General features: G+C 39.2%; 1 protein-coding gene across 1 annotated transcript in view; it reads right to left on the bottom strand.

Moving 5' to 3' along the window:
* The window catches only part of SEMA3D (semaphorin 3D), a 105,651-nt gene that overhangs the window by 64,387 nt on the left and 19,353 nt on the right, over positions 1 to 21,911 (bottom strand). The window contains exons 3-6 of the mRNA XM_009285518.2: positions 20,972 to 21,132; positions 7,246 to 7,308; positions 5,413 to 5,532; positions 1,049 to 1,142 (exon numbers count right to left, since the gene is read on the bottom strand). Of these exons, the coding sequence (XP_009283793.1) occupies positions 1,049 to 1,142; positions 5,413 to 5,532; positions 7,246 to 7,308; positions 20,972 to 21,132 (438 nt within the window). The remainder of the gene's footprint in view (positions 1 to 1,048; positions 1,143 to 5,412; positions 5,533 to 7,245; positions 7,309 to 20,971; positions 21,133 to 21,911) is intronic.

The following is a 21,911-nucleotide window of genomic DNA, read 5'->3' as shown; positions in this document are numbered from 1 at the left end:
TAGTTAGCTAAAAGATGGCAGCTTCTTCATTTCACAAGATTTAATAGAGCAGTCAAAGCACTAGACTGCTACTGAAATTAGCCAATGTAATAATAAATCATGGAGTTCTATTGCATTAAAAAAAAAAAAGTTAAAGTTTGTAGAATCCCATTTTAAAAATAGACTTCATGGTCATTAAACAGTACTAGGGGTCCCTGAGAAGAATACGAGCTGGCTTTAATCTATTGTTTTTAATAAAGGAAGTTCTGCCCCATCTGTTGGGTCAGAATCACAAATCATCTATCTTATTATCTGAGAATAAAGACTGAACATTAGTCATATTCTTTTTATAACACAGAGTGACCGATACTTCAAAGCATTGTCACCACTGCTTTTTGGCTGTAAATGAAAACGTCATGGTGCTTCACTCTTATCTTGTATTCATATGCTTGACGGACAAGTTGAATGAAAATTATCCAAAGCTATGAACCAAACCATGACAAAAGTAGCTCTTATAGTGATTTGAAATCCAGAGGTCAAGCTGACATTCCTCGGCACCAAATGTCAGACCACACAGTGCTGCGATGCACACAGCAGGCAGATTGCACTATCTTGTTCCTAGGCTTCCAGCTTCAGAAGTGGCTACTCGGGTAAATAGAAACCTCAAAAATGTATTTATGGAAATAGTGGATGTCAGCAGACTTCAAAGGGCAGAACATATTGATAATTGCAGAAAGAGGCCCAGAAGCGCTTGAAATATTGTCCATCCATGTGTTTTTTTTGTTGTCTTCTTAAAGGAGAAATGACTGGGTGAGGATGAAACCACCTTCCTGCTCAACTGGCAGAGGCTTCACAGCCGCTCAGATGTCTGTTTGTGTTGCTGCATTTCCAGCTCCTTGGTGTCTGCAGACTGAAGGCTCCCTCAACTCTGAGAGCACAAACCAGCATCGGAAACGTGACTAACGCCAGAGGAGCTCCAGCGATGGCATCTGCTGAGCCTCTGACCCCAGGCTCACATACAAAGCCATCGCACGTCTGAGAGGAGCACCTGGCTCTGATGGTTTCTTACCTGCCATCACTGAAGCAAACGGCTGCTGAGGATCAAAAGGGCATTTCAACCTGCCAGATTCCAAGTTCTGAGTATCCAGCCGGAATACCGTTTCCTGAGAATAAACACATATTCATTATCCTGGTGTGGCTGCAGAGAAAAACTCACTTAGACGAACTGTTCTGCTAACATATGAAGTGAAGGTGTATTAGATCACACAGCTGTCATCTCAGCGTTGATGTTTACAGTCCGTGTCTCTCTTTCATATCTGGATTTTTTTCACTCATTGTTTTAACATATCCTGTTCACTTTATAGTGAAACAGAAATCTTAAAAAAATACAATTACTTTCAGAAAAAAAGATGCATTGTTCATTTCTACTCAAATTAAAAGCTGGATTGTACTTAAAAGGCACTGGCTTCTATTTGGGAAAGTGCTGATAGAGTGTGTTGCAACAGGAGACCCAGGAGGGATTCTGGCTGACTCCTAAATTTCTCCAGGGACTGCTGAATAATGTTTGCGGCAGACACAGTTCAGCCCCTTTTAAATGAAAGCAGCATATGCTCTCTCTTGTTATTTTTAACAAGGCTAATGATACAAGAGATATCAGAATAGATCCTGCCTTGCAGTTCCCAAATACATTGTGATTAATTCCTGGGTCACAGAACAAGGGTATAGAGGAATAGAGGAAGATAAAGAAAAGAAATTATTTAAAAACCATTTCTGATGTTTTCAGTGGGCAATCAACAAATCAATTGTTGTAAGCAGTAATTTGAAGTTTTACTACAGTTTTGAATTGGCAAAATGGATGCTTTTACTTGTTCCTTTCATTAGTTTCCTAAAAGCACACTTAACCTGAAACCCATAGTGAGGCCTTCTGAAGGCAAATTGATTGCTCAGAGGAGCAAAGAGAAGTCTTTGCAGATATAGAGACTGGATTTTCAGAATTCTGCTGCTGTTAGGGAAGGGAGATTGCCTACAGAAGTACCGTTAACATCCTCTCTTACCTACAGTAATATTTAAAATCCCGCTAGTGTTCAGGAGTCAAATCATTGTGGGTTTAATGCCTATTGTAGCGACATAACTTTTGAAGTTAGTTTAAAAAATCCCAAAACACCTCTATGATATAAACAATTACTTAAAAAAGGGTGAAGTAACTAATTATTTCTTTCTATACCTCCGCCTTGCAAGAGGACTGAAGACTACAAATGACAGTTAAATATGCCCAAAGATGGCCATATAGAATCAGACTTCACAACACATTAATTCAATTCATCCTTAATGTACATCAGATTATAAATGACCAAACCTTTCTATTTCATTAAGGTGTCTCCTAAACTCTCTAGGCTCAGAAGACAAAAGCCCAGGATATTGAATAATTAAGCTCCTTAAGAGAAAAGAAAAATCAATTCCAATCTATGAACATAAATTCCATTTCCTCCAGCAATCCTGGCTGATACAAAGCAGAATTTAATCATCAACAACAACCCTTGTTATCTTCCCAAACTTGTGGGATATCAGGTAAACCAAACTCTCAGGCTCAAGTGGATCAGAGCACACCAAGGACAAAACTAAATTAAAAATTAAGCTTTTTTTTTTGCTGACAATGCTATGTTAGTGTCCCACTCTCCGTTCTTCTAAGATGTGCAATCCTGAGCTGCTCAGAGGACCCTTGCCGTATCACATGCCGAGGGGCTGTCTCCAAGTTCAGCACTACTCAGGGGACTGAGGGCTTTATAGATCAACATCAAATATTTCAGACTTCACCCAGACAAACTAACGGACACTACCAGGCATTCACACAGAATTAAACTCCTGCTTTCACTTCGGACAAAGCTTTCAAAGAAAAGAGCATCCCTTGGAGAGCTGTGGCTAACAGCACCAGCCGGGCCAAGCCTCTTCTTCACTGGCCAAGAGAAGTTTTGGCAGTGACTTCAGCAATAGCAAGACTAGGACTTTAATCCCCTTTAATTGTGTGATCCCGTAGGGGATTTGTACTGCTTCAAAAGCAGTGTGTGCTGTGGTTTTGCGTCACCTGATCCACACTGTTTTCCTCTCTGTTTTCACAGCACTGTCACTGGCCAGCAGACCACTGGGCAGATCCACCAGCAGCTTTCAAAGGTCAGCGGGGCACTGCCTGGTTTCACAGCCTCCATGAGGCTATCTCAGGCCCTGGCTCTCCCAAGCATCCCACAGCTTCCTGTAGAGGCTGCTAATTACCAAACATCCATTATCCATTCTTATAACCCAGAGATAAAAAAAAGGAAAAAAAAGGAAAAAGAAAAAAAAACAAAAGAAAAAAAAAAGGAAAAAGAAAAAAACCCAAAAAGACTAAAAGAATGGATCTGCAATAAAAGGGCTTTGAATTACCACATAGGACTCCTGGCTTCAGTTCCTACAACCAGGAGACATTTTCAGCTGTCTGTCAAATTCACGTCAATGGGTTTGTCCTCAGCACCCTCCTGCCTTGTCACATTTATCTGGAGAGGCAGTGCAAGGACAGTGGCTGTAAGGTGTTTGGGGTCCAAAAAGGAAAGGGAAAATATGTCTGATGCCATTCAAAGCTGTTAATTCAGTAAGAGGTTGTAGAAGAGATGCACCATCAGAAGAGGCATCAGTAGTGCTGAACACTGTCCAATCTACCACTGCAGCTGAGCAACCAGGAGGAATGCAGGAGAGGCAGGACTGGGAGACAGTGAGGGGATTAGGAAATACAATACCGGGATTCTTCTTCCATTTCCTCTCATAAGGTAATTGGTCATGTCTAATTGAGACAGACCCCTTGTCTAGACTGGCTGTCAGACTGAACAATCAGACCAAATCCATAATTTCATAATGTCTGGTGAAAACAACCTTCACAAATGAAGTAGTTAAAGGTGCAATGGTAGAGTGAATAAGGCAGCTGGCTAATGACCCAGAGGTAAACCAGAGCCTTACTTATACTCTTGCTGAGAAGTATTCTGTTCAATTCAGCTGTGTATTTGATAATTCAGGCTAAGGAATCAGCATAGGATCATAGAATCATAGAATCGTTTAAGTTGGAAAAGACCTTTAAGATCATCAAGTCCAACCATTAACCTAGCATGATACAAGGGAGCTAAAATTTCAGTTGCTTCAACTGGAATATTTAAAGTAGTGAAGCAAAGAAGCCTACAAAATTATTTCTTTGCAAGCCTAATTATACAGCATATACCAAACAATACCAGGAGCATTAGTGGCTCATTAGGGAAAGAACATCACCATACAGATTTCAGGCAGCTTCAGTTTTCTGTAACATAGGCAGCCCCTCTGGGCTGGTCAACCAACCCACAGACTGTGTGGAATATAATGATGGGTCTCAGCCTGGGCAAGTATTAATAACTTTTTTCTTTTTCTTTTTTTCTTTTTTTTTCTTTTCTTCTGTGAGCATCTGCCCTTGATTCCATATGTCAGAATAACTCCGATGTGTACATATTTCAGGTTATCGCATTTAATAACATATCATTAGACCTTACTTCTTATATTCTAGAATTTCACTGAGACCCAAAGAAAAGAGAAAGCTATTTCTACATCAGCATAGGAAGCCTGAACTGCAGGCAAGCAACCAGACAGGTCACATCTTGACACTGTCTGAGAACAGAGCCAGTGTTATAAATATAGCCAAGGTGTTATACATTTAGGAGTTAAAAAGAGACTTGTGTACTAAGTGGCTGCTTGACACAACACCAAAATGCTTCTGTTGTGGGGGTTAGGTCTCAAACATTTGCCACTTAGGATAGAGATTTCTTTGTCACCAGCAAATGAAGACCAACCAGCTGCTAACTTCAGTTCAGGAATAAGCCACTAGTGATGGACGATACCCAATGTCTACTTAGCGACAGGGCTGCAAACCATCTGCAAAGTCCATAGATGCCGTCTTTGGACTCAGGCTCAGAGACCATTTACAATCTCTGTATTACTGTCATGCACAAGGAATCGGAAACCATCTCTGTGGACCAAGGGTATATATACGTTAAAAAATAGAACTACGAGTGTCATCTTGAACTCTGCATGCGTGTGTGTGTACGTAAGCAGAAAGTATGTGCGGAAATGACTTACTAGAAAGACAGACATCTGTGTTAAATGTGCTCTTCACTTAGTTAATCATATGAAAGTGTCATTCTGAAGAACTTTGTGTATTAAGCCTTACTGAGGAAATGCTTTGTTCAAAAGTGATACGCGCATATCAAATGTGAGAACACGAGTTCCCGTCTGACCTGCAAAATCCACCATTTACCCTGTTATTTATGCAAGCTGCCGTCAGTTCATTTTTTACACACTTGCATAGTATTTTCCAATCTATGATGAATGCTAAACCAGATGAGGGTTATTCCTTGACATATCAGAGTAGCGAGGAAAATAAATTACCTCTTTGTGAGTTCCAAGTTCAATGTATCCACAGAGGGGGTGAAATGCTCCTGTGCCACAGACATAAACATGGGTTCGGTTGTAGGGCTGAAGAACCCTGATAAAATTGGCACATTCTGTCTATTGGGAAAAAAAAGAGAAAGGTTAATTTTCATGTTTATTCTTCTCTTTCACATTATACATTGTACTAGGTTATAGCCATAGTATTGGTGTATTTAAACTCAAAACAACTGTAGCAGAGACTGTTTACTAAATAGTTCAAAGTTGTGACGGCTACAATTTTGCAGTGGCTATCTACTAGGCAGTTCATCAATCAGACTTGCAAGCCTAATTCTGCTATAATGCTTACAGCCATAAGAAGCTATGTGATTACAGCACAGTTTGGAGGATATCTGCTCAGCCTGTGTTGTAGCAAACAACCCCTGTCAACAACTGGGCAGAGGTCGGAGAGCCACTGGGTTAGTCTGGCTACCAATCCTCCTGCCTTTGCTCCCAATTCAGGGTTCTGCTCAAGCTTTACTACCGAAGATTACACGATAGAAATCATTGTGGTGGAGTGAAGGGCTTCAACATACTTCCAAGGGTATGTTTTGTGTATGAGTGAATTCTCTTTGCACCAACCACATCCTACTGGTCAATTTTATTTGGGCATTTCTGAGTCCTATGGGATGCTGGACTTGGTCCTTGCTGGTAAGTAGCACAGGCGGCTGCTGCACGCTGCAAGGGTGCTACATGGGGTGGTAGGAAAGGCTTGCTGCAGCCCTCCCCAAAATTAAATAAATACATATACATACAACAAGGTACTTAGGAGGTAATACACAAGAACTATTCATACGTTCAAGCTACCACCCTACACCTAAGTGAGAGGCAAACTGCAGAGACAATGTAGGAAGCAAAAAGGAGATATTTATGATCTCTGTCCAAAACAAATATTCCCCCCTCTGGTCCCTTTCCTTTTGCCTTAGCGTAGAAATAGATCAGCACAAATCCTCCATATAGACTGGTATCAGAATTTTCCCAGTGCTCAGCAGAGGTGTTGTTTAGTTTTTGTCTGCTGTAAAGATAAGGGTAGCAATAAGTGAGGATAAAAAGTTTAAATTCCTCAGGCAGAGAGCTGAGAGAGTGTTTTGAGCTGGAGTCCACCTTGGTAACAGACAAGCTGGATAGAAACCACAAGATTTGTGGAGAGAAAAGGAAGAAATTTTATTATACAGCCGGGAAATGTTTACATTTGTAGTGGGCTCTAGACACACGATGTAATCTGTGCTATGCAAAAGAGATATGAAAGTTTTATTGTATATATGAATACACCTTAAACACGCTTCCTAAAGAGACTTCCTAAAGAAGATTTGTGGTTCCAAGGAAAAGCTAATGAGTCTGAGATTTTATTTTAACCTTAACTGCAGCTCTCTGCAAATTAAGTTAATTTGTACTCTGCTCTGCTACTCTTTCATTAATGAATTATAATGAAGTTACATTCAGGATATTCCCATGAAAAAAGCAGCAGTTTGATGGGAAAGAAAGGATTTCAGGGGAGTATTGCCTGGGATACATTGCAGAGGAAAGTCCATTCATCTCTCAACTACATTTATTACACACAAGGATGGCTTAGCATGATTGCTGCTTGCAATATGGAATTTTTTTTCTTGAAGCATTAACATTGAAATAAAAAAATAGAAGTGTAACTTTTTAAATGAAGAAAAAACACTTAGTTCATTAGTTCAGGAAAAAAGTGTAACAACAGCTTACTAACCCATTTTGTGCATTTAGAAACAAATATACAGATATACAATATTCTCAGCGATAATAAAAAAAAATATATACCATACTTACATGGGCATCTTTCCCAGCTAATTTGCATAATTCTACCTTTTCTTTTGCTGCAGGCCAGTAAATCTGTAACATAGTTAAAATAAGACAAAGATCATGAATATTATAAATTGTCCTGTGACTGTAGTTTAACTATTTCCTTGAATGAACAGTTAAAACAGATTTATGCATGTTGAAGGAATTTGCATGTAAATTGAAATGAACATGACTTCAAATACAGGGTTCCATTACAAGAAGTGAAGAGGCTTTTAATCAAAACCCCTCTTCTTTGTTCATTTCTTCGTTGGTTTATGTACTTTTAAAAAGTACTTAGTTGATCTGGCTAGCACACCTTGTCACCATTATGAATTGTGTGTTTTTCTCGAAGATATGATGAGACAAATCATCTCGAAACTAAATTGACTACAAAACAAGGCAAATTACATTTGTGATGAATTTGGTCCAGTGAACTTGGCACAGCCCTTGTAAAAAAGTACTTAGCTGTTACTGCCAATTTTCAAATGAAAAGAAGTTTTGTTCAAAAAACTAAAGGTAGCTTAAGGGAAATTTGTAGAACAAAAAGTACATTTGACAGAAATCAATAGCACATGGTTTAAAAATGTCACCCATCAACACTAACTGAGTTTACTGAGAAAATTACATAGAAGTTTAGAGGAGAATCATGTATCTTAGATAACTGGTAGCATATATTATTATTGTTTCTCTTTCTTCTTTCATCTGCACTGCAGAATTCTATAAACTAGGTTTTGGTGTAGTGGAGCCAGATGACAAATTACTGTCAGTGACTGTAACCCCAATTATGTTAGTGAAGAAATATCAACGAACAACAGCTCAGGTTCTGTCTCACTGATTTTAATTAAACAGTCAAAATTGGATATTATTGCTTATGTTTTTGTTTCTATTAAATTCAAAATAGAAGCTAAATATAAAGTCTTCCAGAATCACCATGCTAAACATGGATCTTTTTTCCTTCTTATTTTGACAAGACAAAGCTATAGCCATTTCTCATGACAAATAACAACAACAACAACAAATCACACTAATTTTTGAGCAAATATTGGTTAGGAAATTGCCTCAAGTCCCAGGAACCAATATGCAGATTACTAATAGTCACAGATGCTTTAGAGCAGTGTTGAGTGTCATATTACACTTTATAAAATCTTAAATAGTGACATATGTAGGAATAAAAAATTATTGTAATATGCATTAGGAAAAAAATCATCATCAGGGAAGGATGCACAACTCAACCACATGCAAAAGAAGCTAACTGCTGTAATATTCCCTTTCTCCTACCCAGCTGTTGGCACCTTGTAGGATGTGGCTTGCCACATACACAGTCTCAGTCCCACCCTGGTAAGGAAAGCGAAAGAGTGCCCTCTGTCAAATTGCTTTATCACGGTCCAAAATCTACAGTCAGTGTTGCTCTTACTCTGGAAACAGTCTTTTTATTTCACTTCCTCTTCTCTTCCCAGTGAAAATGGATGTATTGGCTTTCTGCAAGGAAATTAATTTCCTCTCAGGTGAATTTACAGTTACCTTTCTGATTAGAAGCTCTTAGTAAAGATAATGTATTTTACATTACTTAAAACTTAACCCTTAACAGCAACATTTACTTAAAAGTCAGAGATAAAGCAGTATAACAACATCTCAGCACTGGAGCACGAATTTACTTTCCCAGAGCACTTTCTCAGAACAATGTCATGATAGCATCCAGGTATGAAAACGCAATCTGAAATCAGCCGTGCCAGTGTGTCTGGATTACACAGTGTACAGTGCCAGAAAGTACGGAGGAAAGTATTGGGAACATTGCAAAGGCATCGGGAAGAGCTGAAGGTGGTACCAGCGAACTCGTCTGGTCTCTGCCTGGGCAGAGTGGGATGAGTCTCACTTGTAGCACTGGTCTGGCGCAAGTGCCACTGGGTTAAGGAGGAAAGCTGCGGCTTAAGAGGTGCTGGTGAAGAAAAGCTGATGAAAAGGAACAGCTGGAGGAATATAAGAACATGGATCTCCAAATACATTTGGCCAGGGAGACTTAAGCTGAGATCTGATCTTCAGTTCCCTTGTACATAAACTTTATGCCCAATTCCGCCCAAGATCCCTGTATCAGTAACAGAGGCTGCTAGAGGTCTTTGAGGGTTTTTGGAGATTTTGGCCAAAGTTTAGGTATCCAATTAGGTAGACAAGATGTCCCTCTGTAGGCTTTTGAAAATGCCTAACTCTCCTTGCCAGCTACACAGAAGAACTGGACCCCTGCTTTGGGAGGCCCAGTTACATTCGAAGACATCTGCTTGAAGGCTTCACACATATTAATGGGCTTGACTCTACCCTCAATTCTTCCACAGATTCCTTCATGGGAAATAGTGTTTGTCACACAAGGCTGAGATATACACCCCCCCTTTTTTATGATAATTGACCACAGTCAATTACCATTAAAAAATCAATTGTTTTACTTTCTGGCCACCCAACAGCCTCAGTATTTAGCATTATACAAGGCCACATTACACAATGAAAACTGAAGCTAAGTGATCCAACTTTAAAATCAATTCGCAATTATATATGGGGGAGTTAAAGTGATATTTATTTGCTTTCCATATGAGAAATGAGAGGTTCCCAGAAACTGTCAGTTCTAAATTGTAATAGGTCAAGAAAATTGCATAATAAATAACGAGCCAATGTGCTGAGCAAGAAAGCATAAACTTAATTTTTTATTAGATCACATGCTGTGTAACAGTACCACAGGTCTGGTTCCCTCAAACACTGGCATAAAAGTAACTTTACACATGTAAAATAGCCTCACTGAATTTTCACATGCATAAGCTTATTTACATGCATCTGTGTTGACTTTTCTGTAGGGGGTGAAATTTAATCTTAGTATTATATTTTATTCAGACAAGTTACTTAGTTTCACAATATGCGAAAAGACTAGATGCTCCAGTAGTTTCTTTTATATTTAAAATCTTTGAGCTTGTAGATGGTTTGATGCTTTGAAATTGGTCATTTTGTTTCATAATTTTTTGCAGCTCACATGCTGAATTCACAATGGTACCATCTTATTTAACAAAGTGTTTTTCCTAAATTCCTCAAAAAGTAAAACCTCAAAGAAAGAAAAAAATACCGAAAACAACCAAACAATACATAATAATGGTGACAACAACACTGACATATAAAATTACAATCATTTCATGTTACAAACAGCACAAATAATATATATAAAAAATATATTTCATGGATGCATCTGTATCTGAAATGTCTGGAGAAATCTTAGAATAGCTAGGTGGGGTTACTGAATTTAAGAGAAGAATGTAACTAGTTGAAATACATGAACTATATACTTAAACAGGATTATTTTCTTCTCTTAATCTTCAGTTTATTTTTCTTGCAAAATACCCGTATCAAAATTCCAAAGGTTGGCTACTGTCATGATTTCCTGATTTTATCTTCTATAGCCAAATAAAAAAAATACATTACCATTACTTTTAAATCATTCTAAAAATATTTTCTTAAATTTAGCAACAGGAAAGAAATTAAAATCTCCTAATAAATGTAAGTTAATATGTTCTCTGCTAGCAGAATGAAAGAAAACCTCCCAGGAATACAAAATTAAGTAGTACATAAGTGTAGGACAGATAAGGTATCACTTTAAAGGGTAGCTGGAAATTGATTTCTGATTAAAACAAAACATTAAAAACCACAAAGGTCCTTTTCAGATCAGGAGCAGAGTAATTTCTAAAAGCAACATTTTTCCTTCCTCCATGCACTTATTTTTAATATAAGAAAGGAATGAAAAGGGAGAAGTGAATTAAAAAATAGAAATAGATTATTTATATACATAAATTGATACATGGATGATATATATATATCATTATATGTATATATAAATAATAGCTGGACTCACTTCTAAGAGTTTCATTTCAGCTGCCATGTGTCATGAACTAACAATACTGGTTACAAGCGAGTATTTTCCTCATCTTTCTGTATCTATCTATCCAATTTTGTTCCTAGGCTAACACTTAGACTATAAATCCTTAGGGAAAGTGATGCCTCAAAAATAAAACAGTGGACTCTGATTCCAAAGAAACTGTTGTATGAAATTACAGCTTTTCCAAGAATCATTTCTAATGAATGATTAAATCTAATCTAATGACTAAATGACTAAATCTGGGATGATGCAGGGCTTTACCAAAAGAGTGGAAAATACTATATATTGTCACAATACAAAAGAGGAGGGACACAAGATATCTAAGCAAATTAACAGGCATATTGGTCTTATTTCATCTGTTTTTAAGGCTTCAAAACAAACTTTTAGTTAGGGAAGGAATAACAAGTTTCCGGTGAAAATGGAGTATGGTACAAAAAACAATATAACTTGGTAAAGAGCCGTTATTCCACTCTAATATTGTACTTTTCTTTAATAACATAGCTGAATTGCATACTACACTAATGTGGTAGAGCTCCTCTTTGTCAGGGCTCCAATTAAATATTTTATAAGCTGCCACATGGAAACTGATTAGCTCAGCTGGCAAAAATAGGCATTATTACAAGAAAAAATGGTCCGATAAGTAAAGAGCTTGTGGCAGAAAGTTACTCATGGAGTTCCTCAAGAAATAGTGTCAGAGCTCATCCTCTTTTGTATACCCTTCAGTAGCCTTGGCAAACACCCAGCACTCCACAACATGTGCAGATGACACAAAGTAGGGAAGCATCACTAATACAAATGAAGACTGGCAATATTATGCAGGAAGAATCAAAGGGCTACGAAGACCAGAATTATAAACAGTCAGGGGAAATGGGTATAAACTGGTCATAAATACAGACTGTAGATTAAAAATAAATAAATCTGAAACATCAGACTAACAAGGTTCTGGTCTGTAGCAACGACCTCGCTAAAGAAGTTGCATGAAGTATGCCACAAGGCCCCTTACAGCAGATTTGGACCAGGTTATGAAAGGAATAACTGCTACATGAGGTAGTTGCTGGTGATAGCAGGGAGTGAGACCAATTGACCAACGTGACTCCTTCCAGTTTCATGTCCCTAAGATAGCCACGCTCATGCCAGCAGCAAGCACTTGAGTGTCCCACTGAGGTCGATGGCTTTCAGCAGCCCTGGGGGTTTCACTGGAGCCTCTCATGTGCTTGACGCTGCACACATGCTTCAGCACTTCTCTATCAGTAGTCTCTGGTACGAGAAACCCCAAAGTGTTTTATTAGTGGTACATGTAGCACCACATGTACATGTAGCAGGATGTGTCTGAGTGTTTTATTAGTGGTACATGTAGCACCAGCAGGATGTGTCTGTTATCTGGAGTGAAGGACATCAGCTGATCAGCATCTCGTAACACTCACTCACTGAATTTGAGTCCTGTGAAGAAAGGCATTGCTTCCTTCCTATTTCGAAGGAATAAGAGGTGGCAGAAGCACTTAGAGGAAAATACACTGATTTTAAACAGCCACCTGATGCAGCAAGAGAAAGTCTGCTTTCTTCCCTTATTTTATTCTATGTACTAGATTCATCATATTAATGCTTGAGGGAAGGCATGCAATAAAATTACAGCTTCCTGAGCATCAAAATGTCTCATTAAGGCTTTTTGAATCATGTAGACCATGACTCAGAATCTTAAGCTCATTGGTATGAATGAATTCCCTATACGACAGTCCCAACTGCAGCTTCCAAAGAACAAAGCCAGATTGAGCTGTAAACCCATTGTCACGCTGGCATATGCAATATACTCCCCCTGAGAAACTCTCCTCCATGAGAAACTACCCCCCTGTGTGAAAATAAAAAAAAGGATTCATGACTTAGCCCAATGTGACCATAAAGCGGGTACAGTAAAGAGGGCAACATGATCAAAAAACACCAAAGTAAATGAGGAGACAGTCTAATCCCAGTTTTGCTACTGCCCTACTATATGTGACAGTCAGGTCTCAATCTTCCCGACAGTAAAATGACAACAATGTGACTTGGTTTTTTTACTTTTTTGTCTGAAGAACTTGGTAATTCATAGCTGAAAAATGAAAAGCAAAGAAAAACAATAAGATCAAGGAGCACTGAGAAAAGATATGACAGCGATCCAATAAGACTGTCACACTGCTGCATAAGACAGTATCATAAATATCACAGCCCAATACCATAAGAGTGGGTGTTCATGGATTGCTTCCTGAGAACTAGGACACTTGTCACTTCTGTAAACTGACCCTGGGTCACTTCACTGAAAATCACTGCAAGCACTAGAAATTTATTGAATTTCCCAACAAACACTGGAAAGAATTTAATGCTTTTTTAGTATAATTTTGCTGAAAACAAAGAGTATTTTAATTAATGGGAAAATGAGCTGATTTTAGCATAGCATGCGTGTATACCAGTTGCTCTCTAAATACGTCACATCTGTTGCATTCATGTGTCCAGTATGGGAAGTCCACAACTTGGGGAACTGGACAGATTGTTCTCATATACAAATCCTAAGAGGAAGGTTACCCTAAGCAGTTCTTGTAACTGGCTTCCACTGTACTTGCTGTACTCTGGAATTCAATATTTTAAAGTCATCAGCAAACAAAGTAAGTTAATGCATCTAAGTTCCTTATCTGAATTTCTCCCTGTATTTGAAACCTAACCAGACTGTCTTTAGAGTTAGATTTTTCACCTAGCTTTCTTTTCAACAGTTTTATCTCAGAAATACTTAGAGATCCCTAAAAGCCAGGAATGTATTCTTAAATCTCTTTTACTTTTATATCTGCCACAGACCTTCCTTCTCCCAACAGGTTTTCCTACATCTAACACACTAATTCCCATACTTGAATTATACATCCAGGGCAATGTTTGACGGGAATTTCCAACTCCAGTAATTTCATAGTAGCAGAAAATTGGATCTCTGAAAGATATAATTTGATATGGCAGGCAGGGGGGGAAGAGAGGATATGAGGATCGATTCAGAGTGATTTACAACACTGTGGGAAGTGCCAGTGCCTTTGTATGGCATTCTTTATTTTCACAGTGCTGTCAAACTGAGTAAAATGCACTGGAAGTCAGAGGGAAATAACAGTTGTGTATTTGGATGACACATTCAAAGACTTTTGGTAGCTTAAATTTGGCAGGTGGCACTTAGAGTGAAACCTCTTATTAGAACCAAATGGGCTTTCTATATTGCATCTGTCTGAGACAAAGTGAGATCTCCACATGCCACAGTTCTCTTAAACTGTGATCCACTCTCGAACACAACTTAAGAAGTAGCCAATGCTTTCAGTACTTAAGGGTTTTCTGAAAAATGCATTTTCATGTGTATGTTATGAGCATATGTGAAAGCTTAAAGAAGATGGACCAGATGCTGATTTCATTTACACTGGATTAAATCTTGAAAGGCTTCAGTGCTTTTACACTTCATTTCCCACAGTGCAACCACAGCAGACTTCTGACTACCGTCTGTTTCTCCTAAAAGGAAACCATATACCAGGATTTTTAGGGTAAATGGCATTGCTTCTGACATGTTTATCATGGCAGACTGAAGACAAATCCTACCTTTGAAAAAATCAAAGCCCAATATGAGCAAATGTTTTCAGAGAGCAGGATACTGGCGGTTCTTTATACCTAAACATATGGGTAAAATATAAAAATCACAGTGGATGTTTATGGAAACATAATTTATAGCAACAATGCAAAAGGAAATAACAGAGACACTCTCTTCCACCTAGGATTGCTGTCATTCTGGTTACATACTGCTTTCTTCACGTCTTGCCCCTGTCTGTTGTTTTGTGTCTGTAAACACTGTTTAAAAGCTTCCGCCTTGTCTACACAGTTGCCTAAATTTAAGTCTATCAAGTGATTTTATGGACTCCAAAAGGTTTTCAGAGGTTCAAAACAAGAGTTACATAGCTTAATGGTGAGAGTCCTCCAAGGGCTAGCAAGCACAAAGTTATCACCTCTGTCTCTGGAAGTCCCTAATCTGAAGCACCGTTATAGCTTCCTCTTACACTCTTCCTTCAGTGCCCACTGCTGACCATCTTTGAGGACAGGACACTAATCTATATGGATACCCAGTAGAACCAGTCTTGTTTTATTGTAAATGATAGATAAGATGGTTTCTGCCTCTATTAATTTTGGGAGGAAGGGAAATACTCTAAAATAGGTGGAAATGAGTACCCTATGAACTGCAACACCCGGAAAAGTTCCCTTTGTTTCAAAAGCAGGGCTATCAGCATGCATTTACACCTGGGAACTAATTCCCCATGTGCGGAGGGTCAAACCCTGCCCCTGTCAAATCTCAGCTTCACCTCACTTCTTTTCTTATAACTTTTTCTTTTCAGAGACTGAGAACAAACCAACATGATCTCAGATGGACTCATGATCATCCTCCTCCAGTTCCACTGGGTTTATTCTAGACTTTCTCAGTCCTCTTGCCCCCACTTCCAGAACCTTAGATATCTCCAGTGGTTTCCATGTGACACTTTGACCTTCGGCCACAACAACCCCATGCAGCCCTACAGGCTTGGGGAAGAGTGGCTGCAAAGCTGCCTGTTGGAAAAGGGGGGTGCTGGTCAACAGCCGGCTGAACATGAGCCGGCAGTGTGCCCAGGTGGCCAAGAAGGTCAATGGCCTCCTGGCCTGTATCAGAAATAGTGTGGCCAGCAGGAGTAGGGAAGTGATTGTGCCCCTCTACTCGGCCCTGGTGAGGCCGCACCTCGAATCCTGTGTTCAGTTTTGGGCCCCTCACTACAAGAAGGACGTTGAGGTCTTGGAGCGTGTCCAGAGAAGGGCAACGAGGCTGGTGAGGGGTCTGGAGAACAAGTCTTATGAGGAGCAGCTGAGGGAACTGGGGTTGTTTAGCCTGCAGAAAAGGAGGCTGAGGGGAGGCCTCATCGCTCTCTACAACTCCCTGAAAGGAGGTTGTAGCGAGGTGGGTGTCGGTCTCTTCTCCCAAGGAACAAGCGATAGGACGAGAGGAAATGGCCTCAAGTTGCACCAGGGGAGGTTTAGATTGGACATGAGGAAAAATTTCTTTACTGAAAGAGTGGTGAAACATTGGAAGAGGCTGCCCAGTGAAGTGGTTGAGTCCCCATCCCTGGAGGTATTGAAAAGACGAGTAGATGAGGCGCTTAGTGACATGGTTTAGTGGGTGGTGGTGTTGGGTCAACGGTTGGACTCGATGATCTTAGAGGTCTTTTCCAACCTCAATGATTCTATTCTATGATGTCTCCTGGCAAGCCTTTTTCTTCTGACAGATCAAGAAAACTTCACCCTCAGACAGTCTACAGCTTTTGCTAACAGGTAGAAAGCTAAATTCCTTTGATATATAGAATAAGCAGCACGTATTTTGTTAGGAAGGACCAATTCCTATGTTTCAAGGCTGCAATAAACATCTCGGACTCTGCGTGTATTCCTGAAGCTCTGGCTTGATGGCAAGAACCAAAGCCTCCCTTCAGTGCTGGCTAAATTTCCACCAGGCTCATTCCTAATGGAGACGACACTTATATAGACTGACAGGAGGTTTCCCAGCGCAATGAAGGTAAAATTTGGCTCCTATATCTCAAGGGTGTCATTTTACGTAAATATGCATAACTATTTGTATATATGTTCCCCTTCCTGCAGAGATGGGTGGGTCACACTGCAAATATCGCCCAGTGATAATAGTGCTGACCACTTGGATTGTTGGTAAGCACTGGAGTTATAGAAAGGTGCAGAATTTCTTTGCAGCTATTTCATAAGCATTTACTCAGCTGATATATATATATGCATATGTATTTTTTACTGTGAAATACAGATAAAAATCAATACAAGAGGGCATTAAAGGATAAGTCACAAGACAGCTGCACCTGGTAAAGCCAAAAAAATAGTAGCAACTACAAACTAAGGATGCTCCAAGCGATGGTAATTTGTGACCCTGTGCCAATACGCACTGGGGCAGATGAAAACAACTTGTTCCAAAGCTGCTATTGGGGATCTGACATGTTTATCTATTTGGCCCACATGTGGCTGTGTCTTCTAGCACTGACAGCTCCTGCAGGTTGGCAGCTTTTCAAAAGCTTGTCAGCCCTTGATAGCATTCCTATTCCTGCAGAGATGGGCGGGTCGCGCTGTGGATTACACAGTGATAATAGTGCTGACATATAACCCCGCTTGCACTGTTAGCGAGCACAGGACTTACAGAAAGGTGCACCTTTTCCTTGCAGCAATTTCATAAGTGTTTACCCAGCTGACAACATTTTGTATTTAGTATTTATTTAGTTTAAGGAGTAAAATAACAAAGGCTTTAGACAAACTAACAAGAAAATTCTATGTACCAAAGTAATCTTTCCAACAGGATCCCAGAGCTTAGGATTCCTATAGCTTTTCTTCTCCATCTTTCCAACCTCTCATGCTATTAAACATGTTTGTTTGTTTGCTTTACACTGCACTTCTACTGGTTATGGCATAGTTGTTTTCAGATTTATCGTCCACGTTTGCAATGCCCTGATAAATGTAGGTTGCTGCTCCTTTCTGCTTTCTTTTGCTGAACATCTTTATTTTACTCATAGGAAGGAACCACAAATCCTCCAGTTTATAAATAGCTTGCAACACTTGTCAGGCATCTAAGGATCTTTCAAGAAAAGACTATGGCACTTGATAATGCTATTCCTTCAATAGGAGCTAGAGGCTTCTATTCAGGACAAGTTCATAGAAATTATATCCCTGCTACAGAAAGATGATTATCCTTTGCTAAGCTTCAGATACTTACAGAGTGCAACCATTTTAGCATTCTGCATTTGTCTTCCATTCTGGAGGACTTTTCTATTATACTGTGGTACTTACTGTTGTTTTATAATAAGGTTTGCAAGCACTGGAAACTGGATGGATTTTTTCAAGCTGCCAGCTAAGGAAGTTTTCAACCAATTACACAATAAATTGAATAAAAACTAGAATGACTTAAGAAATTGGAACTCCAGAAGAACTATTGATTCATTTCATCAGGAAAAATATACCAGGAAATAAAGCCATAACTTAATATATGTAAGTTAAATTAACTAATTTAGGTAAAGAATTAGGTTGTAAAAAGGAAGTTATAAAATTATATATATATGTATACATTAAATAAGGATAAAGGATACAATGCTTTGGATGTTTCTTTGAATACTATTCCAGAAATATCTGAATATAGAGCATCAGACTCTACAATATAATCTCGCCAAGTAATTATACCCACAGATGAGGATTTTCTGAGAGTAAATTGTATGGGATCCTGATTTGGCTTTTTGGTGTATCAGTAGTTCCTAATATAACAAACACCTGAAATTGAGAGCTTTTTTAAAGCAATCTGAATCCACCCAGCATTGAGAATTCTACAGTTCATGTTCAGTTTTGTTTTAAAGAAAGAAAACCCCAAACTACCCACAATCTTGCATTCTAGTTTCAAAGCTCTCACACCTCTCTTACCCCCCTCAACTTGCTGTCTTTTAACCCTCCTCCCTCAAAGTCATTAATAAACACATAATTTATAGGCAGAAACTTAATATTCTAATCAATTACTTCTCATTTTATTGGCTGCATATAAGCAGATATATTTTTCTTTCCAGACGACTCTTACTCCAGAGGAGTACAAAGGACACACTTCAGACCCTTGTAGTCCCGACATGTGTGGTTTCCTCGCACCGGGAAAGCCTGGAAGCGAGCCGCCTGGCCCTGCGCCAACCCAAACCACGGTCAGTCTAAACACAGCGCCGGCAAACGCTACTTTCTGACACTTCGCTGCTACTGGAGAGTATCCTTTAGCATTGAAGCCTCGTCAGTGACTGAAATTTATACACAACCTCTCAGGCAACTTCCTTCATCTCATCTCTTCCCTCCCCAAACATGTTTCTACCAGCCCGGCACAGAGGAACCAAAGAGAAACTCTTGTGTGATATCATCTCCTGTTACCTGGGCATTTACCTAAGAGGGTAAGTTTATAAAGTTGCTGAATGCCCATGAAGAACCTGGAAATCAGCATACCAGGATGCTTTGGAGAGCTTTTCAGTCAGTTTTAGCTATTTAAATATACTTTTCTTCACTGTTTTGTCTGAAAAGTTAAAGATGACCTGAATGGTTAAACTAAGAATTAGAAGTATTTGAACCTGCAGACAATCATTTCTTTAGTCCAGATAGGCAAGTGGTTATGAATTTTATTCCCTTCTTTCAGGTTACCACAGATCTGTAGCCATACATTCTCTATTCAGCTTACCAAATGTAAATTTTCATTCCAATATAAAGTGAGTCTTTGCTCTACAATATCTCTATTAATTGGCACTGTCTGATTGCACATTAATTCTCCTGGCTCAGTCTGTGTTCTGCTCTTCTTGGAAAGCACAACATCCATAATGATCAGTGGTGGTTTGGCTAAAGGGAAAATGTTACCAGCTTGGACGGAGGGGAGGATCACGCAGGGTGCTACCGCCTCCAGAAAGCTCTGAACTAATCAAGCCCTGCTGAACATAATGGGAGGTGACAGCACTCAGCTTCTCTCAGGAGGTAAGCAGCATCCCACAGAAACAGAAATCTTCTTTTCACACAAACAAAATTTGTTTTCTACGGAAAGCCTATGCCAGAAATCAAGCTGTAGTCTGAAAATCTGCAATGTGACTAATGCTGTCATTAATGCAATATCCTGAGGAGATGCGGGTTTTTGAGTAAACTTGCGTCTGCTGTCTCAGTAGTTAAGTGTTTGATAAAGCATCCCAGGGAAGAAATTTCCTGAAATGCTCCAAATCTGAGTTTTAAAGAAACTGGCGTATGGAGCATTGCAGAAGTCAAAATAAGAAATAAGATATTCAGCCTGGTACTGTACCTCTTCTGTACAACGACAGCAAGTGTTGCGCTCAAACACGTGGGGCAAAATAGTCTCCTGTTACACCTGTTAAGCCCCTGCACTGCAGTTGTATTAATTCAGGGTCAGTTACCTCTTCAGAGCTGACAGCAGAACATAGTAATTTAAAACCTCCTTCTGGTGCTTAAAGAAAATATCAAACACAGCTGAGAATTTAAATTTTCTTCAGTAAGTAGCATATCTGGAACAAGAAGGAAAGCAGTTTTCATGTGTGTTCCTGTGCAAGCATCTGGTTTTTACATATAGCAGTCAACTGTGCTTACAAAAGCTCCAGTTCATCATGTCTGCTAGAAATACTGAAGACTAAATTGCCATCTTATTATCTGGCGTTAACACATTGTCACAGGGCAAGGGAGTACAGTAGATCCCAGTGGAAGCTTCTCTTATCACTAGCAATTCTAGATATTAATACAAATGTTAATATTAAAATTTCCACTAACATTTTTACTATAATTTTAACCATCCAAATTGCCTCTGCTCTGTTTGATATCACAGTAAAGTAATCCCAGTGATGTCAGAAAGCAAGGAAAGAGCTGTCTTCAGTTATCTTCCTTCAAATGCTTTTATTTGAGGAGGGTGACCATGATGAGAGAAATTAAGAAGTAAACACTCCGAGCTGCATTTTTGCCTATTTGCTGATATTTTTATGCTACTTTCATGCACTGCAGGGCTCCTCCGGGTAGCTGACCTCTTGCAGGACAACGGTCTCACAGGATAGCATATAGCATGAGAAATTCAGTTGATTAAAGACAACCTGTATAACCACGGGAGATTACCAAATCCTGGTACACAGCATTGCACAATGAATCTGCCAGTTACCCAGTGAAGAAAAAAGAAAAAAAAAAAAAAGAGAAAAAGGAACAAAATTGAACTTGTGAGATTAACTCTGTGGAAAATAAACTGACCTTTTTTACATTTTTGTTTAAATCAACCAAGTTGAGCAGGAAGATGTGGTCTTTAGCCCCGATTAGCAGCCGGCCCCTCTCCTCATCTAGCAGCAGGGTTCGAAAATCAAGCCCTTCTGTTGAGCCCAGGAATGGGATGCAGCTGTTTGAAAGCAGCAAGTCTGTGGGAAAATGAAGAAAATCTTTATAATCAAAATGTTTACATATGACTCATTGGTGTCTTTTATAAATATATGCAACCAGCATGGAGTATGCCGGTGAGATAACTGCACTCTTAGAGAATGTCTTTCCAGGGTCGTAATACAGTTCCTGTCAACCTTGGTTTTCTTTGGGTTTTTTTACTTCCAAATTGAGTAATATTTACTTTCACAAATATTTTTCCATATGAAATTTTCTTAATAAATTCTCTCTATGACATAAAGGAATCAGAAATTCAACAGAAATTAGAAACAAAAAAAGACAGATCTTTGCAAAATATGTGCTATACCTTTCGTTCATTGTAAGAAAACTAATGTATGTTTATATCATCACACTCATGGATACACATGATCAAGAATCAGTATCTCACCATATTTGGTGCTCTACATATAAAGCAGCAAAGAAGGTCAATGCCAGCAAAGAATAGTTAGGAGCAGGAAACAGTAGTTAGATGTGGCAGGTATCATAGACTCACAGAATGGTTTGAGTTGGAAGGGATGTTTGAAGATCATCTAGTCCAACCCCCCTGCCATGGGCAGGGACACCTTCCACTAGATCAGGTTGTTCAAAGCCCCGTCCAACCTGACCTTGAACACTTCCAATGATGGGGCAGCCGCAGCTTCTCTGGGCAACCTGTTCCAGTGTCTCACCACCCTCATCATAAAAAATTTCTTCCTTATGTCCAATTTCAATCTATCCTCTTTCAGTTTAAAACCATTGCCCCTTGTCCTGCATTACAGGC

Source organism: Aptenodytes forsteri, unplaced genomic scaffold (assembly GCF_000699145.1).
Source record: "Aptenodytes forsteri isolate BGI_AS27 unplaced genomic scaffold, ASM69914v1 Scaffold87, whole genome shotgun sequence".
Lineage (NCBI taxonomy): Eukaryota > Metazoa > Chordata > Aves > Sphenisciformes > Spheniscidae > Aptenodytes > Aptenodytes forsteri.
This window is presented reverse-complemented; position numbering and strand designations above follow the sequence as displayed.